Here is a 17,797-nt window from a genome sequence, read left to right on the forward strand (position 1 = left end):
GAGACCTGTTGTGATAGCAAACTTGCTCGTCTTTTTTTTTTTAAGTGTTGCGCTCTGCTCCTCATCTATACATTAACAGCTGCCAACCAGATGTTAACATTCTACACACAACATTGCCCCCCTCATTCATAAAACACTAAAAGCAGGGACATTTCCAGGGACAGCTGGTCCAAAATTGGGGACTGTCCTCAGAAATCGGGGGGGCATCTGGTCACCGTATATTCAACTCATACAGGAGGTCAAAAAAGGCCAAAGCATTGCAAGTTGCAACCTCCTTGACTCAGGCCAGGTGAGAATTACTGATTCAATACTAAGAGAGAAAAAAGTCCTCTATACTAAACCCTATAGAGTCAATAGGGTTTCTTTAAGGTGAAAATCACCACTGACCGCAGAGGGCTTAAATGCCCTCCTGATATTTGCTGAAAACAGGTAGATGGTCCCAAGAATGTTTAAAAAAACATAGAGAGCTGTGATGTGGATGTAGGACATGAACAACTTCCTTATGATTGAACAATCCATAAAATGGAAAAATATATCTGTAAGGGACACTTTTTCACAGCTTTTTATACAACAACATCTCCTGCAAGTCAATCAAACTAACTTTAAGAAATACCATATTGAGGTTCCACATGTATGTTTTCAAATGTAACAAATGTGTTTTTTATAAATACAACTGGATGGCTACGAGACTGATGTAAACTTTTGCCTTTATTTATTTTTTTCTATTATTAATAACATAGCCGCTATCTGATATCCAACATAATCTTTAAAAGCCAAGAGAGCAGGAACTTCTCCCTCCCTCTGAAACACAATCTCCATCGTATGGCCCGCCCATCTCTGGACACAGGAGTTCAATTGCATGGCTGAGTGGTGCCTTTATAGCAGAACAAAGAGGAGATCCGGCTGGTTGAGATGGAAACGAAAGTCAAGTCAAGCTTTTTTTTTGGGTGGTTGGTTGTCGTGAGACATAGTAAGACGTTCCTGCATATCTAGTTACACACAGGTGGTGAGGAGATTGCTTCTGAACTCCTGATCATTTCGATTCACTTGGTTGGACCAGATGCATGGAGTTTAACCACTTTTGGTAAGAAAACATGAGATGTTTTTCTAATTGTTCCTTTCATATATGGGATCAGAGGAGAAGTTTTAAGTTTAAATTTTTGATCTTCTTGGAGATCATATTACATATGAAGTGTGTAGTTAATCAGGACATCTGTATTGTTTTCGTAATGGCCAAATTGTAAGACAGCAGTGGCAGTGTGTGACTTGAATACATAAAGAGCCACAGGCTTGCCTGTATGGCAGGAGTGGTGTTTATGTTGCTGCCAAAGGCAGAGACTTATTTCTGCTGTGAGAAACACTGAGGGGGGAAATGTTTTCTGTTAAATTCCACAACATATATTCACAATCTGTTAAATTAAGGGTTTTCAAACCAATCACTGGTTGGTTAGAAATTATTTTAACAGTAGAGGATGTGCAGTTGCTGTCTGTTTACGCCGCCATGCTGGATGGCATAAAAACACATGCATGCACCGTAGTAATACAGTAAGATATTAACTACAGAGATTTAATACGAAATAAGTGGAGAATCTTCCAACCAAACATCATCTAAATGGGTTAAACATTTAGATAGAGAGTTAAAATGACGTTACATTGCAAACAGTTCTCTTGGTGGAGTTAAGAATCCCTCTGTTTACCTGCCAGGTTGTTTTCAAGTGAGCCATCCATCAGAGATCCTGATAGGTGAATCACCTGTCTTAATTTGAGGTAAAAGCACTAAAGGCTAATAATGGTTAAGATGCCTGCAGCTGTTTTGTTTTATCCTAACAGGAGGGCGAGTAAAGTTTGTAATACATTCAGAGAAAACCCGGCATGCCTGTTCAAAGATAAAAATCTGCATTTTTTATTTCCACATCTGTCTAAATGAAAAAAAAAAAATTGTACAACAGGGGCGTTCAACTGCAGTCTTTAAGAGCTACTATCATGCAACAATTTCATACCCCCTATTTAAACACACCTGAATAAAATAAGTGGTTAGTTACCAAGCATCCGGTAAGCTAAATGAGGAGACTGAGCCTTTAGATATGAGAATTTAAGCAAAACAATTATCCGTTCAAGTGAAGCTTGCTGTAAATTCTGCTGGCTGTAGTCGGTTCCAGCTCTGCCTCTGCACGGCAGCCATCCATCTCGCTCACCTTTCTGGGTATTTAGGGAAGTGATAAAACAAGATGCTGCACTTTCTTCCTTGCTGGTTTTGTTGGTGGTTCAACATAATATGGAGAAAAAATGCTGTATGTACTCATAGTTGGTTTTGGTGTCCAAGGAGGAGGAGTCTTCACGTAATTGGCTGATGTCAGCTGCACATCCCCATAGTTAAGTATTGAAAAACCTAATGCTTTTGTTGCCAAGTGTTGATATGAGTATGATATTTGTACTCATGTCATCACTTGGCAACAAAGATTTCAAACATATGTAGTTTAAAACTGATGCTGCACATCTCCCTAAACGCTCTGTGTCCATAGTGAAACAAGGTGGTGGCTACATGGTACTGTGGGAATAATTTGATTCTGCAGGATCAATTAAGCCGGTCAGAGTTTATGAGATTAATGGAGCTAAATGATAAGCTGCTCAGGGACAAACATGGTAGTGGAGAGAAGACATACACACATACCACAGCATTAAATAAACGTTAAAAACTAATGGTTTATAATACATGTTTTGTATTGGAATCGCAAAGTCAAAATCAAAGAATAAATAAATAATGAATTGGTGAAAAACTAGAAAATTGGTATTTACAAACTGTTTTCTAACTTTGTTCATCATTATTACACCATTTCTTAAACATAGAACTTGTCCTGTGAACATTTTTAGACATATTTCCCACATATGCTAAGAAGACACAAAAAAGACAACAAAAATTGACTGTATATGTAATTTTAAGGTGAGCATCATGTCAGCAGTGACCAGTCAGCCTCTACCCTATGGTCCACTTGAGCGAGAGAAGCACATCCAGGGGATCTTCAGGGCATTCAAGAACCGATGTGGCCCTTCCTGTGAGTGCCAGAATCCCTCAGCTGGAGCCAAAGCCTGCCAAGTGCTTCCTGACAGAGAAGCTGAAGGACACAGTTCAGATCTCAGTCCTCAGCTGAGGAACATGTGCACACAGCTTCCAGTACCGGAGACATTCGAGGTCATGAAGCAGAACCTTAAAGATGAAGCAGGATTGCAGTTTTTGTCAGCATTAGAGACAGTCAAGCAGATAGATGTGACCGTCAGACCTGAGCTGCTGGGTGAGTAAATACACTCATGGTAGAAAAAAAGGACATATTCAACCACTTCACTAAACCCCAGAATATTTAAACACAAATGCAGTTATATAAGAATTACACAACAGTGGCACAGTGGTATTATTAAATATAGAAAGGGATGTGTGAAAAAAGTAATCACCATCATTATACACTGTAAACCCTAAAATATTGTCTTCACACACAGAGTCACATCCCTTTCAGAATCCAAATGAATTCATTAGGTGTCGGTTCACCCTTTGCAGGTAGATGTTCAACTCTTTCCTCAAGGTTTCAGAGTCTTTATAGACATTGTTTTTATTATTTGTGAAGCATATTTGTGAGGTCTGACACTGATGTTGGGTAGGAAGGCCTGTCTTTAATTTATCTGAAAACTGTTCTGCTGAGTTAAGATCAGGACTCTTGCAGAGCAATGTTGGAAAAGAAAGATGCCATCCCTAAACTGTCCAATTAGAGCTGTGGGTATTAAATACTCCAAATGCCCCCTGAATTAAAATTTTAATTTCTCTTATTTGTCATTGTTCTCTTGGCTAAACCTAGACTCCTCCAGAAGAGTTCTCTGCTGCTCTAGAGTCCAGTGTTGCTGTGATTTACGCCCTTGCATCCGATGCACTGACCTTTAGACAGCTACTTGGCAAAGAAACTGATTCCATTGGAATAATCCTCTGTTAGAGAGTGAATTTATCAGCCACAAGCTACAATTACCTTAACCGAGAGCTGTAAATATCCACCTGCTTAGTTCAGCTTTTGCTGCCAACCTCTGTCATCTTATTTGGCTCATCACTTATTGCCTGGGTTTCTGTCATTCCTAGTGACTTTCCTTGTCCTATAATACCACTAACAGTTGACTGTGAAATATTCAGTAGTAAAAAAGTTTCACAACTGGATTTATTGCTAAGGTTTTATCCCTTTATGGGGCCTTGAATTAGCTGATCTTCTGGGAGGGACCCTGTCCTTCACAGATGTTTGTAGATGTTGGAGTTTTGACTAATATGGGAGAGATGTGAACACTAGAATGAGTCCCAACTCATCCTCTCCTCTCACTGTACCACATTTCCTGTCACTCTTTCAAAAATAAAAAAAAACAGCAACGGTCTACTATTATGGTTGTATCATCCAAACAATGCTCTAAAAAGGACTGGTTTAACAATGGGCACCACAATATAACAGACCTATAAAGTCCTGCTGACATATGCTACACATCAAAGCTAAAAGATGTCCTAGTATGCTATGGCTTTTTCACAAACAGCCTGTCCAGATCAGTTTTCTTTTTGTTTATCAAGGAATGTTTGGATTCTCATGATGTGATGTGAAGTAATGATGCTCAACAAACCTAGGTTAGGAGCAGGGCTTTGCTATTATCCCCTGACCTGTACAACGCTCAAACACAGAGAGACAGTTTACTTTTGCCTTATAACATGACTTCAGTGTTATTTGTGTGTTTCCTTGTGTTAAGCTGCACTCTTCCATTCCAGGCCCACAGTGTGTCTCCAGAAGGATTTACAGCATCTCCACAGGAAGTTGCAAGTCACAGATGTTTGTGGCTGTGGAGGGTACTTGTTTCAGCTATAAGGAAAATCAGCATATTAACCATAGAGGCAAAAGTCGTTGAGCAACCTTTCTCATTTGCTGTTCTCTCCTTTCTTTTAGAGAGCTCCTGTGTGTGTCTCCAGTGCTGTGGTCCAGCCAGGGCCTGTTCACTGCAGGGTTATGACTATCAGGGAAGGCAGGTCTTTTATTTTGAAAGGCCCCTCAGGGTAGATGCCTGCTGCTTTGGCTGCTGCCTGATGGAGATTCGGGCATATACACCTCAAAAGCATCTCATTGGCACTGTATGTCAGAGGTCAGTCAGCCAGAACACCGTTCGTTAGCTCTTGTCTTCATAGGATCATAAAATAGTCGTTTATTTTATGCCACATAATAAGACTTGCATCAGTTGGAAGAACAGATGATATGCAGGCCTTGTATGAAGTGTGAACATTTTCATGCACCGTGGGTGCTGCTACAAACAGCTAACCAGATGCTATTTTCCTAAATCCTTCGTCGATGTGAATGGGATACCCCATATAAAGATCTTAACCAGTCTCTATTCTATTGAATCCATCTATAGGTTGCCCCCCTCCAGTTAGAAAGCACAAGTGCCCAAAAACTTCTTCAAACCAATCATAAACCTTTAGTATTGCCTTGCCAATCCTATAGTAAAATGTTCTAATTCAAATGAAATGGTCAACATTAAATTAAAAGTAAGGGTTAATAAATGGACGTCTAGCATCACTGCTTAATGTTTACCAGAAATTGTGATTTTAACTAGGTCTGTCGTTTAAAAAAAAAAAAATACTTCCACAGAATCTACTGTTTCTGCAAAAATAAATATTTAGTTACATAATTTGACTGAACCCGAAAGTTTTTTTTTTTTTTTTGTCACCAAAGTCAAACACAGCATGCAAATGATTATTTACATTCATTAAGTAATAAGCAGATGGTATTGCAATTACATCAGTGTCTCTATACAACAGTTATAATGGAGAAGGGCATTATATGTTTAAATATGTATAACTTATCCCCAGTCCTTGTTTTATTCAAATAATAAACCCCACACTAAAAAACTTCCAAGATTGTAGCCAAGTAGAAAGAGGATGAAAGCTCCAACATGTCTTCCCTTAATACAGTAACTATTAAAAATATAAAGTATATAAACAAATTTGTAAGACTTACGTCTGAATGTATTATCAGGTAGGATCTAAAATTAAATAAACTAATACTAGAAAATAAACTTGCAAATGTAAATGTGGTCATAGAACATCAGAACCTTTTTTGAAAATTAAATTAAGAACTGAGAAAGACTCCTGGATAGGTGTCGAAATGTTATCAGAAAAACTGAGCAAAAGTCCTCTGAAAAAAACGATCTAAGCCTGCTTTGTGGTTTTTAAAATGATACCTTTTAGATATAAATAAAACCTCAACTGAACAGCTTTTTTCTGTCACTGCATTATCTGACAAGATGGAGCTGCTTAAATTCCTGAGTCTTTCTGTAAATAGCAATTAGAGTCTCTAATGTTCCACACAACCCAGCTGCAGTCTAAACCTGGTAGAGTTTATGCACAAAGCAGCTGTCTGCACTGAAATACACCCACAGAGATGCTTAAAGCTCTTAGTAATGGGAAGAGTCAAAGCAAAATACTTTCTTCAAATGGCACAAATTTGACACCAGGGCTAGGCTGAATGCCTTTTCATAAAAGCATGATCTACTATAGTGTGTTTTAATTGGAACTGACCTGGGAAAGGTTTAAATGACCAGAGATTGACTTGATATAAATAATATCTCAGTCATGTGGAAATAAATTATGGTCCAATTTGAGCCATTCTGGCAATGAACTGACCGTGGTCTTGGTGCTGAAAACCTGGTCATCAGAGTAAACTGCACCACCAAGTTAAGTACTGGACAGTTTCTGCCAGATTGCTTATTGCTGCATTTGGCAAACTGTGTGTTCAGGTGGAGCATGTTCACTCCTCTCCTGGAGGTGTGCGACTTGGAAGGAGCCTCAAGAATTCAAATCCAGGGCCCCTGCTGCCCGTGCCGCTGTTTTTCCAACCAACAGTTTCAGGTAATCCTATTTATAGTAAACGGAGTACCTAGCAATAGTATACATAGCTGTTAAACATGTCTCATGTTGAATTATTCAAATATCTCTGATTCTCTCTTATATCACTTGTAGCCATGTGCATGTTTTCTCCTCTAGTTAATTCCATTCATCATCCCCTCAGCTCTGATCAACTTTCCTAATTCTGTTGAATAAAACAATCCTATCAGCACTATGCTGCCACCACCACCATGCTTTCATGTAAAGGCTGAGTTTTCAGGTCCATATGCACGTTTGGTTTTTCAGCAAACAAACGTTTTTCATGTAAACAGAAAGCACCATTTTGGTGTCATATCATATTTCTCCCTATTCCCTAACATAGCTTGTGGGAAAAAAGCAAATATGACTTTTAAGAGTACACCCCACTTTTTTGTAACATGCCATCTGCTTTACATTTATGCACAACTTTGCAATATATTGCTTAAAACTCCTAATATAATACATAGATTTCTTTTGTTGTGAATAGAGACATGATTACTTTGCAAATCACTGCAAATTTCCACACGTGCCGGTCTTTCTAACTGCCCCAACCCATAAACTGAAAAAACACAAACCTTCATGGAAAAAAAACTTTGCACCCTAAGTGCCCAAAGGAACCCTATCACAGATCCTTCCTCCCAGTCCCAATAATTGTTTACTACTCTGCTGTTACGGTAATTCCAATATTTACCCGCTCAGTGAATGTTTTTGCACCTCAAAAACATTATTGCAGTTTTACCTGCTATCTGCACAGTATTTAACCTGCTTTGAGTTTTTTTTCCAAAATCCATTTTGTTTTTCATTTTGTTTATTAATGGGCAGATGTTTCTCTTTTTTGTCAACAGTTTTCATTTAATCTAAGTATGCACTTTTCAATACCTGCACAAGTTTTTTTTGCTGAGATGTTTTTTTTACACTATTTTAACTCTTTGTTTTCATACTTTATAATTAGTAGTTAGTGCACCTGTACTGTATGCTTTCATTGTCTTTGCTTTTCTTCAAACAAGCCAACATTTCTCCACTGTGCTGCGCCACAATATTTATCTTATCTTATATATTTTATTTATCTTATTTTATTTAAGGCAACTAAATTTAGTTTCATTTAACTTTGACTGTATTCAAATATAAATCTAACCGATTAACAGATTGTTTCCAAGTTTGGAGAGCAAATAGGTACGATATGGAAGAAATGGCCAAGCTTCAGCGATGAACGTAACATGGATCATGAATATTTTGGGTTGGAGGGTGAGTTGTGCTTTAAGAAATTTTATTTTTTCTTACCCCATTAAGCTCTTCGTTCTTTTGAATTCTAGTGAAACAAGTTTAAACTCTTCTCCCTCTGGCAGTAACTGAGATGTCAACAGAAAAATTATCATAAACCCTTAAATTAAGCTGTCATGTGCCTCTTGGAACATCTGCCTGATTTTGCACTTTTTAACCATTGCAAAAAACAAACAAAAAAATAAATAACTTGTGGCAGCATGAACAGTATTTTGATTTGTCAGACAGACCAGCAATAACACTTAAAGGTGTCTGAAAATGTCAAGACCAGCCGCTGATTCTGCTTTAACTTCCTATTGTAAAAAAAGTTGCATCCTGAGAACAGTGTATCCAGGGTTGTCTGCAGTGCTGCTTTTTCCATCATATGCCAACATTTTTCATTTGGTTCAAAGGGGAAAGATTTTTGGTCAAAATTGACCAGGGCAGGTTTGTCCACACGTTTGCTTTGTCCCCTAAGATTGTTTTTATTTAAGTTTATAGTAGTGAAAAGGTTGGGATTAGGCACTAGAGGAAAAAAATGAATAATTAATGTAAGGGGTATTAATTAATGTAAATTAAGGGGTATAAATGCTATACTTCCTAATGCAGAAGATATAAAATATTCTGACATTTTTGAGTTATCCAGCAAAATACTACAGAATAATCACTAAACAGACTCAACACTGATAGAAAAAAACAGCAGAGAAACCTTCAGCTGTACTAACATGTGATAAAGCATTTTAATAAAACTGTGTAAGGTCTTTCCTGCCATCTCTGAACTGTTCTAATGTGGATTTGGTCTTTTTCTGCAGTGACACAGAGTTTGGAGCCAAATACTAAACTCCTGCTTCTAGCAGCTACTTTTTTACTGGCAAGTATGGATCTTCTCTTGGTGTAGCTGATTGAAGTGTCTTCAGTGTTTCCTCCATAGTTTTACAGATTTTACTCATATATATTCTGCTATGCTTTGTCATATCTGTGGTTAATCCACAGCGTCTTATCAGCCACCAACAGATAATACACCTATATTATAGAAAATCATGTTGATTCAGAGCAGATTCTAATGGTCTCTCTTTAATCATGCTCCAACTTTGATGGTACTCAAGCTGGCATTTAATGTAATCAAGGCATCAGTTCACAATTTTCATTTTAAAAAGCCATGGCTTTGAAAATCTTGGATTTCCTTTTACCCTGAACGTCCTACAGAGAAAATTCCCTTTTCATGAATTACAGAGAAAAAGTAAATCTGCCATTTCACAAAGCATATATTAAGAGCTGCCCCTCACCCACCTGTTGCTGCACATTGCTGTTAAACTGGCTGAAAGGCTTTTGCACTTCTATACGATTATTTTAGTTTGTGAAAAACACCATCATTGTGTGGAGGCTAAGATGCTCATTGACCTCTCATGTTTCTAGAACCAAAGGTGGCAAATTATATGCGATTCCTGAGGCCTGTTTCACAAAACCAAGTTAAGAGATCAAGCTGGGATTTTCCAGATATCCTGGTTTAATAAACGCCGACTCAGTTTCACAAAAAGCAGTGAAACATAATTTACCATAGTGATTTATTCTGTGCAGTCAAGCTGCTCCAGACTAGGCTAACGGTCAGTCTTAGTTAATCCTGGTGCCTTGTCTGTTTAGTCAGCTTTACACTGATATCCATGGGTTTTGTTTTATTTTTTCCTCAAGCCCACATTAAAAACCACTAAATCATATTAGCCAAAGTACTTTATTATAATGGCAGCATATACCATTAATAACTTTATAATTTTCACTTTTTCAATTGTTTTTGAAGACTGTTGCTGTTCTGACTTTGACAGAAATGCCTTTAAGAGGCTATAGTTGGGTTGAAGGCGTTAAAAAAAATGCCTGATAAAGTAGCTAAAGTAGTGTCCATAAAGTCAGGCCTTAGAAGGAGCTCCAAACGTGAGTTCCTCCTGGTGTACAGATTTGGTTTCCCAACAATTACCTACTAGTGTTACCACTTCTGGGGATGGCATCAGCTACCTTTGCAGACTACTGGGTCTCTATACAGATCCATGTTGCTGTTACACAGATCATCTGTTTCACTAGTATGTTCCTGTAGGAGGGCCACCATTTGTTGCACCATCAGAAGTGTGTATTTGGTTTAAAAAGGATAAGCTTGTCTCCATAACTTTCCTCAACCACATAAACTACACCAAGCAGAAATACTATAATACAGTTGATATAAAGCTAAAAATCACAAAATAAGCAGAACAGTTCTACTTTTTTGATACAGCCTTCCTAATGCTATTGGTGCGGCGGACCGAACACATGAAGATACAACACTAGCAAATGAAGGGGATTTTGTTGATGGAAAATCCCAACGTTCGGCTAAGAGGGAGTTTTGGTTTGGCTCATTGTCCACCATAAACATGTGTATTAAAGCAACTGATCACATTTTTTTTTCTTTTTGCCTAAAATGGTCTGTGAGGCAGACAGCATCTTTACAGAAATGAAGTCAAAAGTGGCTTGGCTCAGTCCATCACTCCAGAACCCGTCCCTCCCGTTGGTTTAGTTAAGGTCCAGCTCTTCTGCTGGCATGAATTCAGAGGGATGCTGCTGCACACTCTACCTCAGACACATGAGCTTATTCTAACACCTAAATTAAATAAGATGATCAAATTTGAGTGCCGGAACTTAGCACAATAAAGTCAACATTTTAGATACCAGAAACGTTGAGCTGGTGCAGGCCTCTTTGGTCAAGTCATATTAGATCTGTAGGAAGATTTACAGCATGTGGAACCAAAAATGTCAATTACCTGCTACTTGATAGTTTTTACACCAGATGTAATTCTTGATGTACCCCCACATTCAGGTCAAAGATTTAAACCATTAACCCACAGAGGGACTGAATGCCAGAACAGCTGTATGAATCCATCACGTTTGGGTTCAGCTTGTTAGAACTTGTTTCCATGGTTATTGTGTAAGTTGATAACATTTTAAATTATATTTTAAGCTAAGTGGTTAATGTTTATTTTAGGCCATTTAATTGATCTATCATTTGCAGATACCCATGAATCCGATCAACCTTGTGTACTTGAGGAAATCTGCAGACGGGCAGACATAGCTGCACATGTTGAGCCTGGCTTAGCTGTCGTGTAACTGATGAAGCTGCTTCCACCTTTGTTTTATCGCCTTTCCTGGATTTCTAAAATCAGCTTTTGTGGAACAGGTCTTAACCATTACGAGTTTGAGTAATTCTAAAAACTATACAGAATTAAACCATTGTGCACAATTAACATTAAAGCTGCTCCTGAATCTGCAGATTCCTTATTCTACATTTTTACTCAAATCCCCAAAAAAACATCCATCCATAAATACATTTTTGCAACAGCAACATTTCAGATAGAGGTATTTAGATCATATACATTTCCTTTTAGATTGTGCAAATACCATGTTTGCACTCTAGACTATAATTCAATCGGTTACTAACACCAAACCATGTCTAATGGGTCATCTTACTAATACAAAGCCTCTCTTAAAGACATGTACTCATTGACTAACTATAATCTATCTTTTCAGAATCACATGTTCTTTGAGATGAGCTGAAAACTAAAAGACATACAGAGTCTGCAGGAGATGCACCGAGCTCTGGACAGTGACGGAAAAGGTTAAGAAAAAATAAATTTTACAGCAGTGGTTTAGTTTATTTACCTCTATGGTTACACTTCTCTTCCAGATAGCAGTAATGAAACAATCGAGACAGCTTTAGCAGCAGATGCATATTTTACTTTTATTGCTAGAATCCATCAGGTGCACATCCCAATCAGTGTTTTTATTTTCAATCATTTGCACCAACAGTTTGGGCAGAAACAACCTTCAACACCATATTCAGAAGTTTTAAAAGAAATACTGTCCAGCATGAAATGGAAAAACAAACCCCGATCCTCTGCAAAGTTCATATATTTTGTTGATAAACTGTAAAAGGTGATAAGTGTTGGTTTCAGCATGCCTTTAAAATGGGCCTTTGGGGAAAAGTCTATTCCAAGAACCATTTGAAGACATCGTTAACCTTGAACCGATCAAAGATGTCCACAGGTCTCCTCCACTGTGATTTGGCAGCTAGTTGTGAACTTGCAAGACAGCCCTCGTACAACTTTCTCTTCACCACAGGATATGATGGATGATGCAGTATATACACAATGAACATGAAAATAAAGGTCATTGTGTTCAGAAAGAATGAGGAATGGTGTTAAAAAATCACTGTAATAAATCATCATCCACTGGTTTTGAGTCCCGCTAAAGCTCCTTAGCACAGACTTGTGTAAACAGCCTGGATGAAATCTGTCAATAAATGGTGTCCATTTTTATATGAAACACATTTTGTCAAGTAAACTTTGTCGGGTAAAAACAGCTAGATAAGAGGACAGCAGTCACACAACCTGCCTCTGTTGTCAAGTTTAACATGTTAAAACTTGCAAGCAATAATGAAGGTCTTGTTTCATCACTGGTTGACCGACTTTTTCTCTCTTTGGTTTCCTTTACCGATCGCTGACATCTCTTTCCATTCAAACATCAAATTGGACAAAAATAGGGAATGATCTCCAGGTCCTCTGTTCCTGTGGATACGTCCTCGGTCCTCGTGTTGCACAGTGCCGATCCACGCAGAGGTATCCAGCCCTGGACTCGTTCACCCCTCAACACGCCACATATACACTCCAACCTGAGCAGCACAGACAGCAGGAGGGTTGAAACATGTAGGGGGGAAATCTATTAAGCTCTGATCAAGTACGGCAGCAGCAGCCCTTACTCTTCGCAGAGTTATCTCCGTGTGAGGGGCTAACGTCCGCCGCTAGCATTCACCAGTCCATGGAAGTCTTCCCATGCTCTGAAAGAGGAGCATCCAGTGCATCATCATCAAATAAAAAGGTTTAAGAGTGTTATTAAACTCTTAATATGACAGAAATCCCCAAAACCCAGAAAAAATGTAATATTTGTGCAACATTTTGGAAGATTTAAACTTCATGTTAGGGCTAGCAGGCAAATGGACCACATAGGAAACACATTATAAGCATTGCTATCTTAGCAAAGAGGGGCTAATGTACACAAACATTCTCTAAGAGCTCACAATTCAAAACTAAAGAAAAAGACTTTTGCAAGAGGAAAAAAATGGACATAAGAGGGAAACATCAACACACATAAGGTATACTGCGGAAAAACTAACATCCCCTTTATAACTCAATGTAAAGCTGAGAAAAAAAAAAGAGTGGAAGACATAATTTTGTGGCATTAGAACAGGTCTGATATTTCTCATCTCCAAAGAGATGACCTAAAGAGGCAAAATCATAAGAACCTACTTATTGTGAAGAACAGATCAAAACATTCTGCATAATAAAAACAAAGAGTGTTCAGGCAAGAGGAGCAGAAAAATACATTCCAGAGTTGAGTGGCTTCACTGTAGAGGACTTAATTAGCAACATGGTTAGCATGTAGCATCTGTCAGACAGTTTTCTCCTAAATGCTGCTGACATGTTCTTTGCTTCTTCAACTACCCATGATGTCAATGAAGCTATTCATATGTGAACTAATCTCATTGCCAACCATTTAAATTATATAAAATACTTTTTGATTCAAATACAATTCATATATTGTATTATTATTAGTTTAAAAGGGTAATTTGAAACTGGGTAACTTAAAAATATCACTCAGCTTACAAAGTTTAATGTTTAAAGTTTAAGTCATTTTCAAAGGTATATGCTAGCAGCTTTTTTGGTTGAATAAAAAGTTTTCTGAACGATAGCTGTATTCTGCTGATGAATATTTGTCATTTTGTTTTTGTGCTCAATTTTTCAGGAAAATAAAGCCCTTTGTGTTCATTTACAATGACAACAGAGGTACGGCACTAGAACCATGCTCAGAATACAGTATGAACGTTGGTGTTTACTGAAGCAGAAGCCGCAGAATTGATGTATAAATCTGCAAACATATTATCAGTACAAGTACAGACAACATGATAAACCGATTGAATCAGTACTTAACTTGATATGGTGTCTCTGTTTACGTTTCATAGACACTTGAATTTTCCCTAGAGCTTAAAAAGTAGCTGTAGATCAGTTTGATATCCGTGGGTCTTTGACCATACCATGCTGTTACTTTACTGGAAGGCATTGCAGGACGTGCAGGCTCCATTAATTAGATGCACAAATTGTTGCACCTGCTTTCCGATAGGTTTGTGGGTTCTGCCTGCAGATGGCGCCACGTCTGTTTATGTCTGCTTATCACACTGTGTGCTGTAATTCCATTTATGCTCAAAGAATAGAAAAACACACCTGCTGTATATAACCTTATTTGATCATGATCACGTTTCTTTGGTGTCTTTTCCATATCAGCATATAACATGACTAAGCACCTTTGAAAATGTTTTCCTAACCTGAATAAAATCATTCAGGTCTTGTTAAAACCACAAACAACATATTTTGCTGAGTTGTTTTGGCATTCATGCTGCTTTTGGAACATGCAAGTCATGTGATGCCCAAGCGTTGACAGAACAGCTGTACGCTCAGACTTGTTTTATTAAAGATTAGTTCAATTGCGTCTTAATACCTGCTTTTATGTTTTATCTTTAGCCCTTTGAATTGACTGTACTGCAATGTGCTATACCAATAAACCCCCCATGCTTAAAGATTAATTCATTTAAGATTGTATGTGATTATTTAAGGTAATTGGTTGATCTAGAGATAGTTTGAATATTCAGACAAAATTGTAATAAATGTAAACTAAGATCTGTGGTTAGAAATATGCAAATCACTGGATTTCATACAAAAAAAATGCAGAACAAGCTGTGGGAATTCAAAGGCTTACAAGCAGACACATTGTGAAATTGATTAGAAAACAGTTTGAAGGAAAAATAATAAAAAAGGAGGAGACATACATACTTAATGCTGTCTGTATGTGTCTTGTACTCCATGATGGTGTTGGGAGGCAGGTTAAGGACTCGGCGCAATGTGTCTCTGATGCGAGCTGTCGTCGATTGGTCGCTTGCCGTTTTATTCCAGATAGAAATGATGTCCTCCTGAATAAAAGAAACACACAAGTCTAAGTGGTGAATTCAAGTGATCACACGTAATGGGTGTGTAAGTGTTTAGTGATTTACCTGGAAGCGGACGGACACAACAGCCCCACAGATCTCCTCTCCCACCATGAACTGCTCACCCAGCATGGCCAAGATAAGGTTCTCCCAACATCGAGACGCGAGGCCCTTCCTTAAGCGAATAATCCACTTTCCACCCATCTTATTGGCATCATCCTGGGGGAAAAATAGGAACCAAAGCAAGGTAGAAAAAAAATTAGACTCCAAAATATAACTAGCATACCAATACGATGACCTCAGAAACGGACAATCACCTCCCACATGGGTTTAATGCCTTCCTTAAACAAGTGAAAGTCGCTATGACCTGTGAGGTCACCAGGTCGGATCATGTGGCTGTAGAAACGCCAAAACTGCTCCACCTTGAAAACAAAGACATTTTACATAAATTAAATGAGGCCACAAATCTAGTATGACCGCTAATCAATTATAGCTAACGGTAGCACTTAGAGAAATTGTAATGATCTCCATACTGAAGCGAAGCTGCCGATCTGTTTGATGTTCTGCTCGTAGCTCTGAGTGCTGGCTGGCCTCCCTGGAGTACGCCTCGAGTACCAGAATGTGTAGTTGTATTGAAGGGGATGCTCTCCTGGCCCTGGAACTACCATCTAACACAGGAGAAAACCAGGTTATTTATGAGCACAATACATCGACATAAGGCAAACAGCTCTTTCAGTGGAAGGAAACGAGCTGCCTTTCTTTCGTTGCCGAAAAAATACACAGCTAAATCCTAAATCAGTCAGTAAAAACATTGGTCGACAGCAGTTTTTAGCTAAAAGTGGCATTCAAGCGGCAGATGGTCGCTCACACTGAACCTGGTTCTGCTGGACGTTTCTTCCTGTTAAAAAGGGAGTTTTTCCCCTCCACTGTCGCTATAAGCATGCTTAGTGTGAGGGACTGCATCAGAGTCAATGTAATCAAATGGTTTTCCTTAAATAGAAAACTTTGAATCAATGTGACTGTATGATCTGGTGAACTGTACAGTGCCTTGAGATGACGTGTTGTGAATTGGCACTATATAAATAAACTGGATTGCATTGAATGCAAGTGGAAACAGTCTTGTATTTCCATTAATTTCCTTTCACAATAAAACAAAATTAAATTAAATGATTAGTGCTTTTTTTTTTAAAAAGGTATTATTTTTGAAAAAAACAAAACATTTGACCTTAAAAACTGGGCTTTCTGGGCATCAGCCAGAAAAGCCTGACATTTGCCTGACAGCAGGTGTGACCAAAAAACTGTACTGCCTTACTTTCTTCTTTACAATGTTCTGGTCTTTATCGTCTTCTTCGGGTTTTTCTTTTTCACTGTCCTTAGGTGAGGCTTGATCCTCTCCACTGTCATCGTCTTTTAGCCTGGATTGAATGAAACAAAAACAAAAAAACAGCTTGAATCAAGTTTAAGATCATAATGTAGGGTGTAATTATTAACAGATCAGTTCATTTATTAAGCTTCAGTTACAAATAAGTCCATGTTTACTTGACTTTTATAAAACAGAGGTTCAGCTGAAATGGAGAAACAAAACCTAAACGTTACGTATGACCTCGTGGCGTCAAGATCCGTTGCTGATTACTATAGTTAGCAGACTTTGATGAGCTAATTTTTCCGCACAAATCTTAATACAAAAGTTGTAATGAACAAAGAAACATCACATATCCACCATAAATTATTCCGTAACATTAAATTGAATCCATTTTGTAGACGCAGCGCTATAGACCATCTAACTCTCAAAGAGGGAGCTGATAGTTTACTTTCCTCCGCGTTTCCACTAACAGTCCTCTGCTCTTCCACTACTACTACACCGAGGCTGAAGGCCTAACTTGGTCCCCGACATGCTAAGCTACAGCTAACCCGCTAGCTTAATCGCTCCTATAAAAACTGCTTGTAATTGACACCATTGTTTTATTTTGCAATGCGTGCTTCCATATAAGGGTTCCCATTCCCATGCGAGTTTAAAAATAAATATAGACAATATAGAACCACGCCATAAAACTGACACACCTCTCATTTAACTCAGCGTAGCCGTCGGTCACCATCTAATTAATCGGTTAATGATTAAAGGCGTTCAGTAGATTGCTCAGATGCGCATGCATTACCAAAATATTAACTCACGCATCAAATTTGTTGTTCATTATTTTCTAAGGAGTCTTGCTTTCGGAGTCCGAGAACAGCCTCCTGATTTCCGCAGCAACGTAGACGTCATCGCGGCTGCGCATGCGCACGGTCAGAGATGAACTGCGCAGGCGCAACGCTCCTAGCAGTTTTTATACTTGATCCGTTTCGAAAAGCAGAATATTTTATTTTACATATTTATGTGACGCAGGCCAAGAGAAAATGGACAGATTAATAAATGTTTTACTAAAACAAGTATTTGTAATTCTGACAAATTGGTCGGCTGCAAAGTTTCCTGCTAAGAACAGAATCAGCCTCCTTATAAAGCATATCAGCAAGATGAAAGCCTTAAATGTTAGAACTAAATAAAAGACAAAAACAGACACTTT

The 17,797-nt window shown here is 38.2% G+C and overlaps 2 protein-coding genes across 4 annotated transcripts; one reads left to right on the forward strand and one right to left on the reverse strand.

Moving 5' to 3' along the window:
• Positions 1-963: 963 nt before the first annotated feature.
• LOC107092328 (phospholipid scramblase family member 5-like) lies at positions 964-11,867 on the forward strand. Its single transcript, XM_015386734.1, has 8 exons — positions 964-1,084; positions 2,942-3,290; positions 4,781-4,858; positions 4,956-5,148; positions 6,799-6,910; positions 8,071-8,170; positions 8,998-9,056; positions 11,732-11,867. Exons 2-8 carry the CDS (start codon positions 2,951-2,953, stop codon positions 11,756-11,758), a joined length of 909 nt encoding a protein of 302 aa, XP_015242220.1. The 5' UTR covers positions 964-1,084; positions 2,942-2,950; the 3' UTR covers positions 11,759-11,867.
• Positions 11,868-11,987: 120 nt separating this feature from the next.
• Positions 11,988-17,527, reverse strand: eif4e2 (eukaryotic translation initiation factor 4E family member 2). 3 transcript variants are annotated; one of them, XM_015386737.1, is made up of 8 exons: positions 17,409-17,527; positions 16,549-16,651; positions 15,770-15,904; positions 15,554-15,658; positions 15,303-15,455; positions 15,085-15,221; positions 12,960-13,037; positions 11,988-12,872 (listed from the first exon to the last, which is right to left on the reverse strand). In XM_015386737.1, the coding sequence occupies exons 1-7, from the start codon at positions 17,426-17,428 to the stop codon at positions 12,989-12,991; spliced, it is 702 nt and encodes a 233-aa protein (XP_015242223.1). In that variant the 5' UTR covers positions 17,429-17,527; the 3' UTR covers positions 11,988-12,872; positions 12,960-12,988. The 3 variants fall into 3 exon arrangements, with proteins under 3 accessions (XP_015242223.1, XP_015242221.1, XP_015242222.1); XM_015386735.1 differs by having other exon boundaries at positions 17,298-17,462; XM_015386736.1 differs by having other exon boundaries at positions 15,081-15,221; positions 17,298-17,461.
• Positions 17,528-17,797: the final 270 nt, after the last annotated feature.

Source organism: Cyprinodon variegatus, unplaced genomic scaffold, assembly GCF_000732505.1.
Source record: "Cyprinodon variegatus isolate N-32 unplaced genomic scaffold, C_variegatus-1.0 Scaffold374, whole genome shotgun sequence".
Lineage (NCBI taxonomy): Eukaryota > Metazoa > Chordata > Actinopteri > Cyprinodontiformes > Cyprinodontidae > Cyprinodon > Cyprinodon variegatus.

Excerpts from the sequence above, each read along its gene's own strand:
- LOC107092328 (XM_015386734.1), top strand. The coding sequence starts at position 2,951 with ATGTCAGCAGTGACCAGTCAGCCTCTACCCTATGGTCCACTTGAGCGA. Across the intron at positions 5,149-6,798 it reads ATTGGCACTGTATGTCAGAG|GTGGAGCATGTTCACTCCTC; the intron begins GTCAGTCAGCCA and ends CTGTGTGTTCAG. Across the intron at positions 6,911-8,070 it reads TTTCCAACCAACAGTTTCAG|ATTGTTTCCAAGTTTGGAGA; the intron begins GTAATCCTATTT and ends ACCGATTAACAG.
- eif4e2 (XM_015386735.1), bottom strand. The coding sequence starts at position 17,332 with ATGGTGACCGACGGCTACGCTGAGTTAAATGAGAG. Across the intron at positions 15,905-16,548 it reads AGAACATTGTAAAGAAGAAA|ATGGTAGTTCCAGGGCCAGG; the intron begins GTAAGGCAGTAC and ends CTCCTGTGTTAG. Across the intron at positions 15,222-15,302 it reads TTGTGTCCGTCCGCTTCCAG|GAGGACATCATTTCTATCTG; the intron begins GTAAATCACTAA and ends TCTTTTATTCAG.